Source organism: Cetorhinus maximus, unplaced genomic scaffold (assembly GCF_964194155.1).
Source record: "Cetorhinus maximus unplaced genomic scaffold, sCetMax3.hap1.1 HAP1_SCAFFOLD_2691, whole genome shotgun sequence".
Classification (NCBI taxonomy): domain Eukaryota; kingdom Metazoa; phylum Chordata; class Chondrichthyes; order Lamniformes; family Cetorhinidae; genus Cetorhinus; species Cetorhinus maximus.
In genome coordinates this window covers 25001-40041 of record NW_027598624.1, presented here as the reverse complement: position 1 = coordinate 40041, position 15041 = coordinate 25001, and the positions used below count along the sequence as shown (strand labels likewise).

Genomic DNA, 15041 nt, shown 5'->3' with positions numbered 1-15041 from the left:
TATTTATCTGTCTATCCATCTGTCTATTTATCTGTCTATTTATCTGACTATCCATCTGTCTATCCATCTGTCTATTTATCTGTCTATCTATCTGTCTATCCATCTGTCTATCCATCTGTCTATTTATCTGTCTATCCATCTGTCTATCCATCTGTCTATTTATCTGTCTATCCATCTGTCTATTTACCTGTCTATCCATCTGTCTATTTATCTGTCTATCCATCTGTCTATCCATCTGTCTATTTATCTGTCTATCCATCTGTCTATTTACCTGTCTATCCATCTGTCTATTTACCTGTCTATCCATCTGTCTATTTATCTGTCTATCCATCTGTCTATTTATCTGTCTATCCATCTGTCTATCCATCTGTCTATCCATCTGTCTATCCATCTGTCTATTTATCTGTCTATCCATCTGTCTATCTATCTGTCTAACTATCTGTCTATCCATCTGTCTATCCATCTGTCTATCCATCTGTCTATCCATCTGTCTATCAATCTGTCTATTCATCTGTCTATCCACCTGTCTATCCATCTGTCTATTTATCTGTCTATTTATCTGTCTATCCATCTGTCTATCTATCTGTCTATCCATCTGTCTATCCATCTGTCTATCCATCTGTCTATTTATCTGTCTATTTATCTGTCTATCCATCTGTCTATCTATCTGTCTATTTATCTGTCTATCCATCTGTCTATTTATCTGTCTATCCATCTGTCTATCCATCTGTCTATCCATCTGTCTATTTATCTGTCTATTTATCTGTCTATTTATCTGTCTATCCATCTGTCTATTTATCTGTCTATACATCTGTCTATCTATCTGTCTATCCATCTGTCTATCCATCTGTCTATCCATCTGTCTATTTATCTGTCTATCCATCTGTCTATTTATCTGTCTATCCATCTGTCTATCCATCTGTCTATCCATCTGTCTATTTATCTGTCTATCCATCTGTCTATTTATCTGTCTATTTATCTGTCTATCCATCTGTCTATTTATCTGTCTATCCATCTGTCTATTTATCTGTCTAGTTATCTGTCTATCCATCTGTCTATTTATCTGTCTATCCATCTGTCTATTTATCTGTCTATCCATCTGTCTATCCATCTGTCTATACATCTGTCTATTTATCTGTCTATCCATCTGTCTATCCATCTGTCTATCAATCTGTCTATCCATCTGTCTATTTATCTGTCTATTTATCTGTCTATTTATCTGTCTATCCATCTGTCTATCCATCTGTCTATCAATCTGTCTATTTATCTGTCTATCCATCTGTCTATCCATCTGTCTATCTATCTATCTATCCATCTGTCTATTATCTGTCTATCCATCTGTCTATTTATCTGTCTATCCATCTGTCTACCTATCTGTCTATCCATCTGTCTATCCATCTGTCTATCTATCCATCTGTCTATCAAGCCATCTGTCTATCCATCTGTCTATCCATCTGTCTATTTATCTGTCTATTTATCTGTCTATTTATCTGTCTATCCATCTGTCTATCCATCTGTCTATCCATCTGTCTATTTATCTGTCTATCTATCTGTCTACCCATCTGTCTATCTATCTGTCTATCCATCTGTCTATCCATCTGTCTATTTATCTGTCTATCTATCTGTCTATCCATCTGTCTATCCATCTGTCTATCCATCTGACTATTTATCAGTCTATTTATCTGTCTATTTATCTGTCTATCCATCTGTCTATCCATCTGTCTATCCATCTGTCTATTTATCTGTCTATCCATCTGTCTATCCATCTGTCTATTTATCTGTCTATCCATCTGTCTATTTCTCTGTCTATCCATCTGTCTATCCATCTGTCTATACATCTGTCTATTTCTCTGTCTATCCATCTGTCTATTTATCTGTCTATCCATCTGTCTATTTATCTGTCTATCCATCTGTCTATTTATCTGTCTATTTATCTGTCTATCCATCTGTCTATCCATCTGTCTATCCATCTGTCTATTTATCTGTCTATCCATCTGTCTATCCATCTGTCTATTTATCTGTCTATCCATCTGTCTATTTCTCTGTCTATCCATCTGTCTATTTCTCTGTCTATCCATCTGTCTATCCATCTGTCTATCCATCTGTCTATACATCTGTCTATTTCTCTGTCTATCCATCTGTCTATTTATCTGTCTATCCATCTGTCTATTTATCTGTCTATCCATCTGTCTATTTATCTGTCTATTTATCTGTCTATCCATCTGATTATCCATCTGTCTATTTATCTGTCTATCTATCTGTCTGTCCATCTGTCTATTTATCTGTCTATCCATCTGTCTATTTATCTGTCTATCCATCTGTCTATCCATCTGTCTATCCATCTGTCTATCCATCTGTCTATTTATCTGTCTATCTATCTGTCTATCTATCCGTCTATCCATCTGTCTATCCATCTGTCTATCTATCTGTCTATTTATCTGTCTATTTATCTGTCTATCCATCTGTCTATCCATCTGTCTATCCATCTGTCTATTTATCTGTCTATTTATCAGTCTATCCATCTGTCTATCCATCTGTCTATCCATCTGTCTATCTATCTGTCTATCCATCTGTCTATTTATCTGTCTATCTATCTGTCTATCCATCTGTCTATTTATCTGTCTATCCATCTGTCTATCCATCTGTCTATCCATCTGTCTATTTATCTGTCTATCCATCTGTCTATTTATCTGTCTATCCATCTGTCTATTTATCTGTCTATCCATCTGTCTATTTATCTGTCTATCCATCTGTCTATCTATCTATCTATCTGTCTATCCATCTGTCTATCTATCTGTCTATCCATCTGTCTATCCATCTGTCCATCCATCTGTCTATCTATCTGTCTATCCATCTGTCTATTTATCTGTCTATCTATCTGTCTATCCATCTGTCTATTTATCTGTCTATCCATCTGTCTATCCATCTGTCTAATTATCTGTCTATCCATCTCTCTATTTATCTGTCTATCCATCTGTCTATTTATCTGTCTATCCATCTGTCTGTCCATCTGTCTATTTATCTGTCTATCCATCTGTCTATCCATCTGTCTATTTATCTGTCTATCCATCTGTCTATTTATCTGTCTATCCATCTGTCTATCCATCTGTCTATTTCTCTGTCTATTTATCTTTCTATCCATCTGTCTATTTATCTGTCTATCCATCTGTCTATTTATCTGTCTATCCATCTGTCTATTTATCTGTCTATCCATTTGTCTATCCATCTGTCTATTTATCTGTCTATCCATCTGTCTATTTATCTGTCTATCCATCTGTCTATTTATCTGTCTATCCATCTGTCTATTTATCTGTCTATCCATCTGTCTATTTATCTGTCTATCTATCTGTCTATCCATCTGTCTATTTATCTGTCTATCCATCTGTCTATTTATCTGTCTATCCATCTGTCTATTTATCTGTCTAATCATCTGTCTATTTATCTGTCTATCCATCTGTCTATTTATCTGTCTATCCTTCTGTCTATTTATCCGTCTATCCATCTGTCTATCTATTTGTCTATTTATATGTCTATCCATCCGTCTATTTCTCTGTCTATTTATCTGTCTATTTATCTGTCTATCCATCTGTCTATCCATCTGTCTATTTATCTGTCTATCCATCTGTCTATTTATCTGTCTATCCATCTGTCTATTTATCTATCTATCTATCTGTCTATCCATCTGTCTATCCATCTGTCTACTTATCTGTCTATCCATCTGTCTAACCATCTGTCTATCCATCTGTCTATCTATTTGTCTATTTATATGTCTATCCATCCGTCTATTTATCTGTCTATCCATCTATCTATCTGTCTATTTATCTGTCTATTTATCTGTCTATCCATCTGTCTATCCATCTGTCTATCCATCTGTCTATCCATCTGTCTATCCATCTGTCTATCCATCTGTCTATTTATCTGTCTATTTATTTGTCTATCCATCTGTCTATTTATCTGTCTATCCATCTGTCTATTTATCTGTCTATCCATCTGTCTATTTATCTGTCTATCCATCTGTCTACCTATCTGTCTAGATTTCGGATCTCTGACAATGCCCCGTTTTTTCGGCTGCTTATCCCACGTGTTTTTACCGGAATAATGCTTTCCCCCATCTGATTCCTGGTACAGATTACCTCGTGACGCCGGATATCAGCGTGAGCGGGGATTCCAGCAGGTTAATGAAAGGACAGTCCGTTGAGATCCTGTGCGAGGCACCCAACTACTTCTCGGGAGCCAAGTTCTACCTGTACAAGGACAACGACCAGAACTTCATCAGCACGACTATTGCTTCCTCGCGCCTGGTCCGCTCCCACTTCAAACTTCACCACATCACGAAAGAGGACCAAGGCAACTACTCCTGCTCGTACCAGGCAGACATCGTTGGAAAGCACTTCAACTCCTCCCGCAGTGACCCCATATACCTTACGGTGATCGGTGAGTAGCGCTGAGCACCACCGGCTGCTCTTTATTCCATGTGGGCGTCTCTGGCTGGGTCAGGGGTTTTCCAGGATCTTGACTCTGCGACAGTGAAGGGAACGGCCGATATATTTCCAAGTCAGGATGGTGAGTGGCTCGGAGGGGAACTTCCAGGTGGTGGTGTTCCCCGTGTGTCTGCTGCCCTTGTCCTTCTAGGTGGTAGAGGTCGTGGGTTTGGAAGGTGCTGTGGAAGGAGCCTTGGTGAGTTGCTGCAGTGCATCTTGTAGATGGTACACACGTTGCTGCCACTGTGCGTCGGTGGTGGAGGGAGTGAATGTTTGTGGATGAGGTGCCAGTCAAGCGGGGCTGCTTTGTCCTGGATGGTGTTGAGCTTCTTGAGTGTTGTGGGAGCTGCACTCGTCCAGGCAGGTGGGGAGTATCCCATCACACTCCTGGCTTGTGCCTTGTGGATGGTGGACAGGCTTTAGGGGAGTCAGTGGGTGAGTGACTCTCCGCAGGATTCCCAGCCTCTAAGCTGCTCTTGTAGCCACAGTATTCATATGGCTGGTCCCAGTTCAGTTTCTGGTCAATGGTAACCCCCCCAGGAGGTTGTTGGTGGGGGATTCAGCGATGGTAGTGCCATTGAAAGTTCAGGGGCGATGGGCTGCACTTTCTGGTGTTGGAGATGGTCATTGCCTGGCACTTGTGTGTGGCGCGAGTGCTACTTGCCACTTGTCAGCACAAGTCCGGATATTGGTCCAGGTCCTGCTGCATTTGGACATGGACTGCCTCCGTACCTGAGGAATCAGACGCAGGCCAGAGCAGGTAAGGACAGCAGGTTTCCTTCCCTAAAGGTATGAGTAAAGCAGATGGGTTTCGATGACAATCATCGTGATAGAAATGATGGCAGCAGTTCAGCCATTTCATGCAGTTGCAAAAACACCTTCATACCGAATTGGCTGCAGTAAGTACTGTCCAATACGTGGAACATGTATGTTAGATTGTTCGATATAGTGCCCCAATATTAATATTCGGTTGCCTTGGCATCAGCGGGAGTGAAGAGACTGAGGGGGGGGCATTAGAAAGCGTGAGCATAGGGACATATGGCCTAGGAGGCAGGAGTAAGTCCTTTGAACTTGCAACACCACTCAAAAGATCGTGGTTCAACTGGTCGTCTCCCACTTTCCTGTCTTCCCCACCCCCCCGTTAACATTTGACCCCCTCGCATCATAAAAAACGATGTAACTCAGCCTTGAATAAATGTTGACGCCCAGCCTCCACTACCTCCTGTGGAAGAGAACTCTACTTTCTCTCAGAGAGAGGAAACAACACCCCCTTTTCTCTGTAATTGACAGAGAGACCTTGTGTTCTTGAAACATGTTCCCTCGTTCTAGTTTCCCAGATGAAAGGAAATATTCTCCCAGTATCCGCTCGCTCCAATTCCCTCAAGACCTTCCATGTTTCAATAAGATCTCCCCTCGTTCTTCTGATTTCCCATGGATCTCCGTTTAACCTTTATCCCCGGATAGTCATTAGCATAGTTGCAGACTTCAGGAGGGCAAGGCTCCTGGACCTGGTGGACCACACCCTAGGGTCCTAAAGGGAATGACTGCAGAGATAGTGGCTGGATTGGTTGCAATCTTGCAAAGCTCCACCTAGATTCTGGTAAGTCCCCAGCGGATTGGAAAGCCGAAAGTGTGAGACTTGCTGAGAAAATATATTCTGTTGAAACATTTCATCTTGCGCCCAACAGGACATTTGCCCTGAGGAGTGCGAGATGTAAAGAATGGATAACATGTCTTTATTTTCAGCAACATGTTCAAGTTCTGTATCGCCAAACGGCTATTTGTAACACAACTAATACGGAAAGGAGGGAGGCTGAGAGCAGGGAACTGCAGGCCAGTTAGTCTTAACAGCTGGGGAAATGCGAAATCCATGACTGAGTAGGTACGCCTTTAGATAATCATAATGCAATCCGGGAGAATCAACAAGATTTTGCGAAAGGGAGATAGTTTTTGAAAAACGAATTGGAGCACTTTAAGGATGTAACAAACAGGGGCGGTAAAGGGGAACCAGTAGATGTGGTGACCTTGGATTTTGATAATGTGCCTGATAAAGAGCGCAATGTAAAAGACCATGGGGGCAGAGGGTGATATATTAGCATGGATAGGAGATTGGCTGACTAACAGGAAACAAGGGAGTCCGGACAAATGGACCATTTTCTGATTGTCAAACCATAACTCGTGGAGCACCGCAGGGATTGTTGCTGGGGCCTCAGCTATTTACAATCGATATGAATGACTTGGATGGAGGGACTGACTGCATTGCAGCCAAAGCTGCTGAGGTTAAAAACAGACTGAAACGAAAAGTCTGCGAGGGTTAGGTGAGTGGGCAAGACATTGGCAAACGGAGTACAAAGTGAGGTTGTCCATTTTAGAAGCAGAATGGAGAAGCAAAACATTACCAAAATAGAGAGAGGTCGCAGAATGCTACTGTACAGAGGGAACTTGGTTTCCTAGTCCGTGAATCACACAAGGTTAGCATGCAGCTATAGCAGATAGGAAGTCAACGGGAAGGCCAGCAGTTATTGACCGAATTGCTCACACCGCTGTCAGAGACGGAGTTCCAGGATTTTGACCCAGCGGCAGTGAAGGAACGGCTGATTATATATCCAAGTCAGGATGGTGAGTGGCTTGGAGGGGGACTTCCAGGTGGTGGTGTTCCCCATGTGTCTGTTGCCCTTGTCCTTCTCAATGGGATTGGAAGCTGCTGCCTCAGGAGCCTTGGTGGGTTCCTGCAGCACATCTCGTAGACGTTGAGGGTTGGGGATTCGGCGATGGTCAAGTCATTGAATGTCAAGGGGCGATGGTTAGATTCTCTCTTGTTGGTGATGGTCATTGCCTGGCACTGATGTGGCACAAATGTTACTTGCCCTTTATTGCAAGGGGGAATGAGATATAAATGTCGGGAAGTTTTGGTATAACAGTACAGGGCGTTGGTGAGACCACACCTGGAGTATTGTGTACAGCCTTGGTCTCCTTGCCTGAGGACGGGTATACTTACATTGGGAGCAGTGCAGAGAATTTTCACTAGGCTGCTTTCTGGGATGAAAGGGTTGTCTTATGAGGAAAGGTGGAGCACGTTGGGCCTATACTCATTGGGTTTTAGAAGAATGAGAGGTGATCTGTTTGATGCACATGGTATCCTGCGGGGGCATTGACAAGGTAGACACTGGGAGGTTTTTGCCTCCCGCGGGGGTGTCGAGAAGCAGGGGGCACGGTTTAACATTAACGGGTCTCCCATTTAAGACGGAGGTGAGGAGGAATTGCTTCTCTCAGTTAGTCTCTGGAATTCTCTTCCCCAGAGGGCACAGGAGGCTGGTTGACTGAATATATCCAACGCTGAGTTAGACCAGATTTTTGGATGGCAAGAGAGTCAAGCATCATTGGGGGGTGGGTGGGGGGAGGGCGGGGGGTGTGGTGGTGTGAGGGGGGCAGGCAGGAAAACGGAGTTAAGGCCACAAGCGGATCAGCCATGAAGTAGGCTCGATGGACCGAATGGCCTGCTCTGTTTCCAGTTCTTGCCTTCTTGATGATGAAGGGTGAATTGAGCAGATGGATGGAAGATGGGATCGAATTTGGAGACGTGTTCGGTGCTGCGGTTGGGAGGGACTAACACAGGAAGACAATATATGATGAATTGTACGAGGCTGAGCGCCTGGTGGGAGGATACACCTTGCTGGTCAAATTCACATACCTTTGAAGGTGGCCCATTGTGTTGATAAAGCAATTGAAAGCAAATATGGGTCACATAGGTAATAGGGGCAGGAGGAGGCCATTCTGCCCCTTGAGCTTGTTCTGCCGTTCAACTAGGTCAGGGCTGATCATCTACCTGAACACAATTGCCCCGCATTAATCCCATATCCATTGATGTCATTGGTACCTGGACATCTATCAACCTCTGCCTTGAACATACTCGATGACTGAGCTTCCTCAGCCCTCTGGGGTAGAGAATTCTAATGGCTTACCACCCCCCCCCGAGTGAAGAAATTCACCTACACCTCAATCCTAACGGCCAACCCCTTGTTCTGAGACTGTGTCCCCTGGTTCTAGACACCCGCCCTCCCTAGCAAAGAGGGAATCATCCTTCCTGCATCATTGAATGTGTTAAGTGTGTTAGTATAGCGTGTTGTACTGCTATTACCGCATTCTGCTATCTTACCTTTACGCGCTATCGGCACCTTCTTTAGCCTTTAACACTCCCTTTGCGTTGCGTCCATGACATCTTTATCAATATGTCCTGAGCTCCCCCCCTTGATCCCTGTAAGAATGTTGGGTCTCTCAATGAGAACACCTCTCATTCTTCTAAACCCTATGGAGCACATGCGCCGACTCCTCAATCTCTCCTTACGAGGCAATCCCGCCATCCCAGGAATTCGTCCGGTGGCCCCTCGGCCCCACTCCCTCGATGGCAATTACATCCTTCATAAGAAGTGCTGAGATGAGCGCTGGAAAAGCCGTAGCAGGTGCTGGAAAAATGGGGTTAGAATAGTTAGGTGCATGATGGCTGGCATGGACATGATGGGCTGAAGGGCCTGCTTCTGTGCTGCATAACTCGATGATAAGGAAGCCAAAGCTCTAGGCAATACTCCAGGTGTGGTCAAGCCAAGACACAATTGTGTCTCTGCACAAATGCAGCAAAACATCTGCAATTGCGACTCGAATCCTCTTGTGATAAAGACCAACATGCCAATTCCCTTCCTCAGTCCCCTTACTTGCACCGTACTTCCTGTCATGTAGTGACCAGAACTGTCTCCAGCACTCTAGTTGCAGTATAACTCGTGTTTTCCACCCCACCCAACTTCTGTACTAGGGATAAGGCGAAATAGGGGCAGATTTTGGATTCATCTCAGTCAGAGCTGCCCATCCCTTGAACATTTCAAGCAACCATACTGTAGGAGTCACATGTAGGCCAAACCCAAAGCGCATGTCCTTCCCTAAAGGCTATTAGGATTTTGCAACAATTGCTGATAGACGGTTAACAGCAACGAGGCCAGCTTTAGAATTGCAGATTTATTAGTTGAGTATCAATCCCCACTGGCTGCTGGTGAACTCACGTCCACCAGACCACTAGCCTGGGACTTTGGGATTACTAGCCCAGTGATGTTACCGTTACACCACCATCTCCCCAGAGGGCTAATTTCCAACTGGCCGGGCTAACGTGTTTCCTCTCTTGCAGATGACGTGGCACTCCGCTTAGTCAACGGAGAGAACGACTGCTCGGGCACCGTTCAGGTGTACTACAACGCAACCTGGGGTTCGGTGTGCGGCGAATTCTGGGGCATCACGGACGTGCAGGTGGTCTGCAGGCAGCTTGGCTGCGGTTTTGCCAAGGGGCAAATGGACCCGTCGCAGTTCGCCGACATCCAGAAACCCACCTGGCTGAGCATGGTCCAGTGCAGCGGCGCCGAGGCCCACCTGTGGGTCTGTCCGGCGAGAGCCTGGATCAGCGGGATCAGCTGCGATCGATTGAACGGGGCTACTGCCACGTGCTCTGGTAATGCCCGCGCGTACGGGGTCGTTTTGGCCTTTTCCTGCTCCCGGTATTAAAACGAATCGAGCACATGCACACACATACACATAACACTCCCAGCGATGCCTGCTTAGTTCCGACACTGCCAACAGACCTCAGGAACCATGTAATGCATTGGAAATTAAAATTCCCTCAAAAGTTGCCCATAATGCGAATTCTACAAAAAAAAACTTACAGAATATATTTCAGCAAAACTGGAGTACAGGAGTCATTGCATCCATCCACCCAGCATCATTTTATATCCACAGTCATAGTCAGCCACTGCAGATGCTTATGTACATACGTAAGCAGTGTTATTTTACACAAGTTCCTGTGCGCGAGTGTCTACACTTGCCCTTTAAGAGTGCTGGGCCACTAGTCACTAGCGATGGTGCGGAATGTACAATGTACATCGATGCTTATGAAGATAGTGTGGGAAAGTGGCGGAGAGGTAGATGATCAGCCATGAGATAATCCAATGATGGACATAAGACCTAGGAGCAGAAATTAGGCCAATCGGCCCATCGAGTCTGCTCCGCCATTCAATCATGGCTGATAGGTTTCTCAACCCCATTCTCCCGCCTTCTCCCCGTAACTTTGATCCCCTTACCAATCAAGAACCTATCTATCTCGGTCTTAAATACACTCAATGACCTGGCCTTCACAGCCTTCTGTGGCAATGAATTCCATAGATTCACCCACACTCTAGCGAAAGAAGTTTCTCCTCATCTCTGTTCTAAAAGGTCTTCCCTTTACTCTGAGGCTGTGCCCTCGGGTCCTGGTCTCTCCTACTAATGGAAACATCTTCCCCACGTCCACTCTATCCAGGCCTTTCAGTATTCTGTAAGTTTCAATCAGATCCCCCCCCTCATCCTTCTAAACTCAATCGAGTATAGACCCAGAGTCCTCAAACGTTCCTCATAGGTTAAGCCTTTCATTCCTGGGATCGTTCTCGTGAACCTCCTCTGGGACCCTCTCCAGGGCCAGCACATCCTTCCCTGAGAGACGGGGGCCCAGAATTGCTCACAATATTCCAAATGTGGTCTGACCAGTCGAGTTCGTTCACGCAGAACGCGCAGAATGTCCGATTGGCAAATGGAGGACTGTCCGCCAGTGTGGCAAGGAAGGCCTTCAGTGGTCAAAAGCAAGTCTTTTAGAAGAAACCAAGTCTTGTTTTCTGTCGCCACAGCTCAGCCACCTCCGCCGACGTTGACAGTATCTGGAAATGGTCTATTCTTCAAGGAAGACACCATCAAGTTTGTGTGTGGGGCGTCTTCCCTGTACAAGGGTGCGCAAATGGCCCTATACAAAATGGGCGAAGAGACGCCAGTCTTAACGGGCGTGATCTCCTCCAGTCAGGGCAACGTGAAGTTCGATCTCGAGCACATTAACAAGAGCCACGAGGGGACCTACTGGTGCAACTACCAGTTGGAGGTGGCGGAGCTGGTCTTTGCGTCCGAGGACAGCGCATTGGTGGAGATCGCGGTCGTAGGTAAGGCCGGCTTTCAGGTGAAAAGAGAGACACGTCGAATCTTTGCACCTTTGCACTCATCAGGACACTTCGCATTACAAGTGCGGGGGTGGGGGGAGGGGAGGGGGGAAACAACAATTCGTACCGCATGTGAAGAGTGTGCCGATTGGTTGGCACGTGGGCTCTGATTGGTAGAGAGGCGTTGCCGTGGAGGGCGCCCCAGTGTTGGTGACTGACAGTTAACTGTCGAGTGTTGCTTGAAATTTAAACCAGGCAGCTTGATCCTGATTGGTCAAGGCGACGCCCGAGGAATGAGTCAGTGAATGGCTGTCACTTAGTTCGTCTAGCGTTGTTTGCCTGGCCCACTAGTGCTCCCAATTCGCAGGTACAGGTGCCACGTAAACAGCAAGCTAATCCGTTGAACCGAATAAATGCTTTTTAAAGAAATATAATTCGTTTCCCATCCTTGGAGTTGTCTGCAATGGGCTATGGAACATGCCGAATGGTATAGACCCTCCGATGACTCTTTTTATCGTGTGTGTTTGGATCGTCAATGTTGCAGTGTTTGTTTTCCCCACTCGACAGAAAATGCTAAACTTCGGCTTGTGGATGGACCCACCTCCTGCTCCGGTAGAGTCGAAGCTTTCTACAATGGCACCTGGGGAACCATCTGCGATTTCGGGTGGGACATTGTCGACGCCCAGGTGGTGTGCCACCAGGTGGGCTGCGGGTTTGGCCAATCGGCCACTCCCGGCGGCCACTTCGGAGAAGGGGCAGGGCCGACGCTGCTGGAGAACGTCCGCTGCAATGGGACGGAGAAGTTCCTGTGGTCCTGCCCGTCGCAGGTCATCATGCCCCGGACCTGTCGCCAGAATAATGACGCGGGCGTGATCTGTTCAGGTAAGGATTTGGCCGGACGATGTCCTTCTGTTGAATGGGAAGTGCCGACAAGGCCAAGGAAGTGGGGGCCCGGATCCTGCGGACGCTGGGAAAACCTGAACTAAAAACGGAAAAGGCTGGGAAATAATTTTTAAAAAAATCTCCGCTGGCGGGAGAGACGGAGTTAACGTTTTGAGTCGGTGTGAATCTCCTTCGTAGCCAGAGAGAAGTAGAAATGTGATGGATTTCACGCTCTGTGGCAAATGGAGAGAGATAGAAGGTCAGGGATAGGTGGGCGCTCATGATAGATCGATAAAGATGTCAAGGGCGCAATAGAAAGAGGGCGTTAAAGACTAAAGAAGGTGCGGATAGCGGCGTGAAGGCGAGAAAGCAGAATGTGGCAACAGCAGGTTAACAGGTTATGCTAACGCTATTGAGTTTGGATCATGTGTTAAAATTCACTGTTCAAGTCCACACACGAATATTGGCCACTTACATCAGATATAGGAGGGAGGCTGGTGCCTTTTGTTTCATTCGTTCTCAGGGTGTGGGCATTACTGGCAATGCCACCATTTATCACCCATCCCTTATGTGACCTGAAAAAGGTTAACTGGGTGGTTTCCAGGGCCATTTCTGAGGGGCAGTTAAATTCAACCATCTTCATGTGGATCTGGAGTCATGTATAAGTCATGAAGACCAAGCAAGAATGAGACTGGCCTTCTTCCCCAATTGAGGGTGTGGCATGGACACAGATGTGCTGTCATCCTGAGAGACCCAACGGTTCCAGTACAATTATACCAAACAACTCAGCACTCCCACAAATCTGCTGGAGGGCAGATGCAGACCTGAGTGAAGACCCTATCTAATTGGACTAAAATCGGTCAGAGGACCAAGGACATGGGTCAGTGCCATTTATTACTGGATGCCTTGAGATATATATATATAGCATGGCTTATCATTCCAATCAGAAAATTGCAGAGTTATTGACATTAGTTTGTTGCAATGAGTGGCATAAAGGTAAGGAGGCAGAATGTCTTAATGCTGTTAATGTAATGTGTTAATCTGCTCTTGACACATTCTGCGATCTTACCTTTATTCCACTATCAGCATCTCCTTTAGCCTTTAAGACTCCCTATTGCAAATATGGCATCATTGTCACTCTCTCCTTAGCCCCCACCTATCCCCGAATTCTATTTTGCAGTATCTCCTCTTAAATAGTGTAAAACCCATCACATTTCTACTTCTACTTAGCTCTGAAGATGAGTCATGCTGACTGAAAATGTTAACTCTGTTTCTCTCTCCACATATGCTGCCAGACCTGCTGAGTTTCTCCAGCATTTTCTGTATCTGTTGCTTGACAACACTTCGGTTCAATGTCAGTGATCCCTTTTCACATGGTTCAGTACATGGGGAACACCACCACCTGGAAGTTCCCCTCCGAGCCACTCACCATCCTGACTTGGAAATATATCGGCCGTTCCTTCACTGTCGATGGGTCAAAATCCTGGAACTCCCTCCCTAACAGCACTGTGGGTGTACCTACACCACACAGGACAAAATCCTGGATCTCCCTCCCTAACAGCGCTGTGGGTGTACCTACACCACAGGGACAAAATCTTGGAACTCCCTCCCTAACAGCACTGTGGGTGTACCTACACCACAGGGACAAAATCCTGGAACTCCCTCCCTAACAGCACTGTGGGTGTACCTACACCACAGGGACAAAATCCTGGAACTCCCTCCCTAACAGCACTGTGGGTGTACCTACACCACAGGGACAAAATCCTGGAACTCCCTCCCTAACAGCACTGTGGGTGTACCTACACCACACGGACAAAATCCTGGAACTCCCTCTCTAACAGCACTGTGGGTGTACCTACACCACGCGGACTGGTTCAAGAAGGCAGCTCACCCACCACCTTCTCAAGGGGCAACCAGGGACGGGCAATAGAAATGCTGGGCCCGGCCAGCGAAGCCCGCGTCCCGTGAAAGATCGAGAAAACAATCTCCGCCCTAAATGGGCGACCCTTTGTGTTTACCGAGTGCCTCCTCTCCCATGAGGGGGAGAAACCTCCTCTCAGCATCTGCCCTGTCAGGTCCCCTCAGGATCTTCCACATTTGTCGACCCCTGTGACCTGAGGGCTTTGGGGGCAAATGTTTTATTCACGATGTTTTCTTTTGACCCAGAGCAGCTTCAAAGCCCAGAAATCGCCGTGTTAAGGACCTCCAGTATATTCGCACAAGGGGAGTCCCTCCGAATCCAATGTGCCTCGCCCAGTTACCACCTCGGGGCCTCCTTCTACCTGCAGAAGGTCGGTGAGGCCTCCTACACCAGCTCCCTGGAGGCGGAAGCCGAGTACTCGAACGTCACCTTCGTGGTCCGGAACGTCAACCTGAGCCAGAGCGGCTTTTACACCTGCATGTACCAGCTGGAGAGGCGGGGTCAGCGCTACAATTCCACCCTGAGCGACAGGGCCAGGGTCACGGTGATCGGTAAGTGGCCACGTCGGGGGTCGAGCCGGGAGTCGCCCCGGGGCTGGGATTGCCGCCTGGGCCTGGGCCGTGGCGCGGAGACGGGGTGCCCGCCATTGACAGCAGCGCCTGAATCCCTGCTCCGGTCAGCTCGAGGGGACCAGGTTTAGGTTGGGGTGGACCACGGGCGACAGCGGCTGATTTGGAATGACGCCGGTTGGGTTAGATTCGG

At 46.5% G+C, this 15041-nt stretch overlaps 1 protein-coding gene across 1 annotated transcript in view; it reads left to right on the top strand.

The window, feature by feature from the left end:
* Window positions 1-4128: 4128 nt before the first annotated feature.
* Window positions 4129-15041, top strand: part of LOC144677569 (scavenger receptor cysteine-rich domain-containing protein DMBT1-like) — a gene marked incomplete at both ends in the record, with an annotated part of 35843 nt that continues 24930 nt past the window's right edge. Inside the window, 5 exons of the mRNA XM_078537626.1 lie at window positions 4129-4434; window positions 9655-9972; window positions 11177-11479; window positions 12044-12358; window positions 14525-14830. Of these exons, the coding sequence (XP_078393752.1) occupies window positions 4129-4434; window positions 9655-9972; window positions 11177-11479; window positions 12044-12358; window positions 14525-14830 (1548 nt within the window). The remainder of the gene's footprint in view (window positions 4435-9654; window positions 9973-11176; window positions 11480-12043; window positions 12359-14524; window positions 14831-15041) is intronic.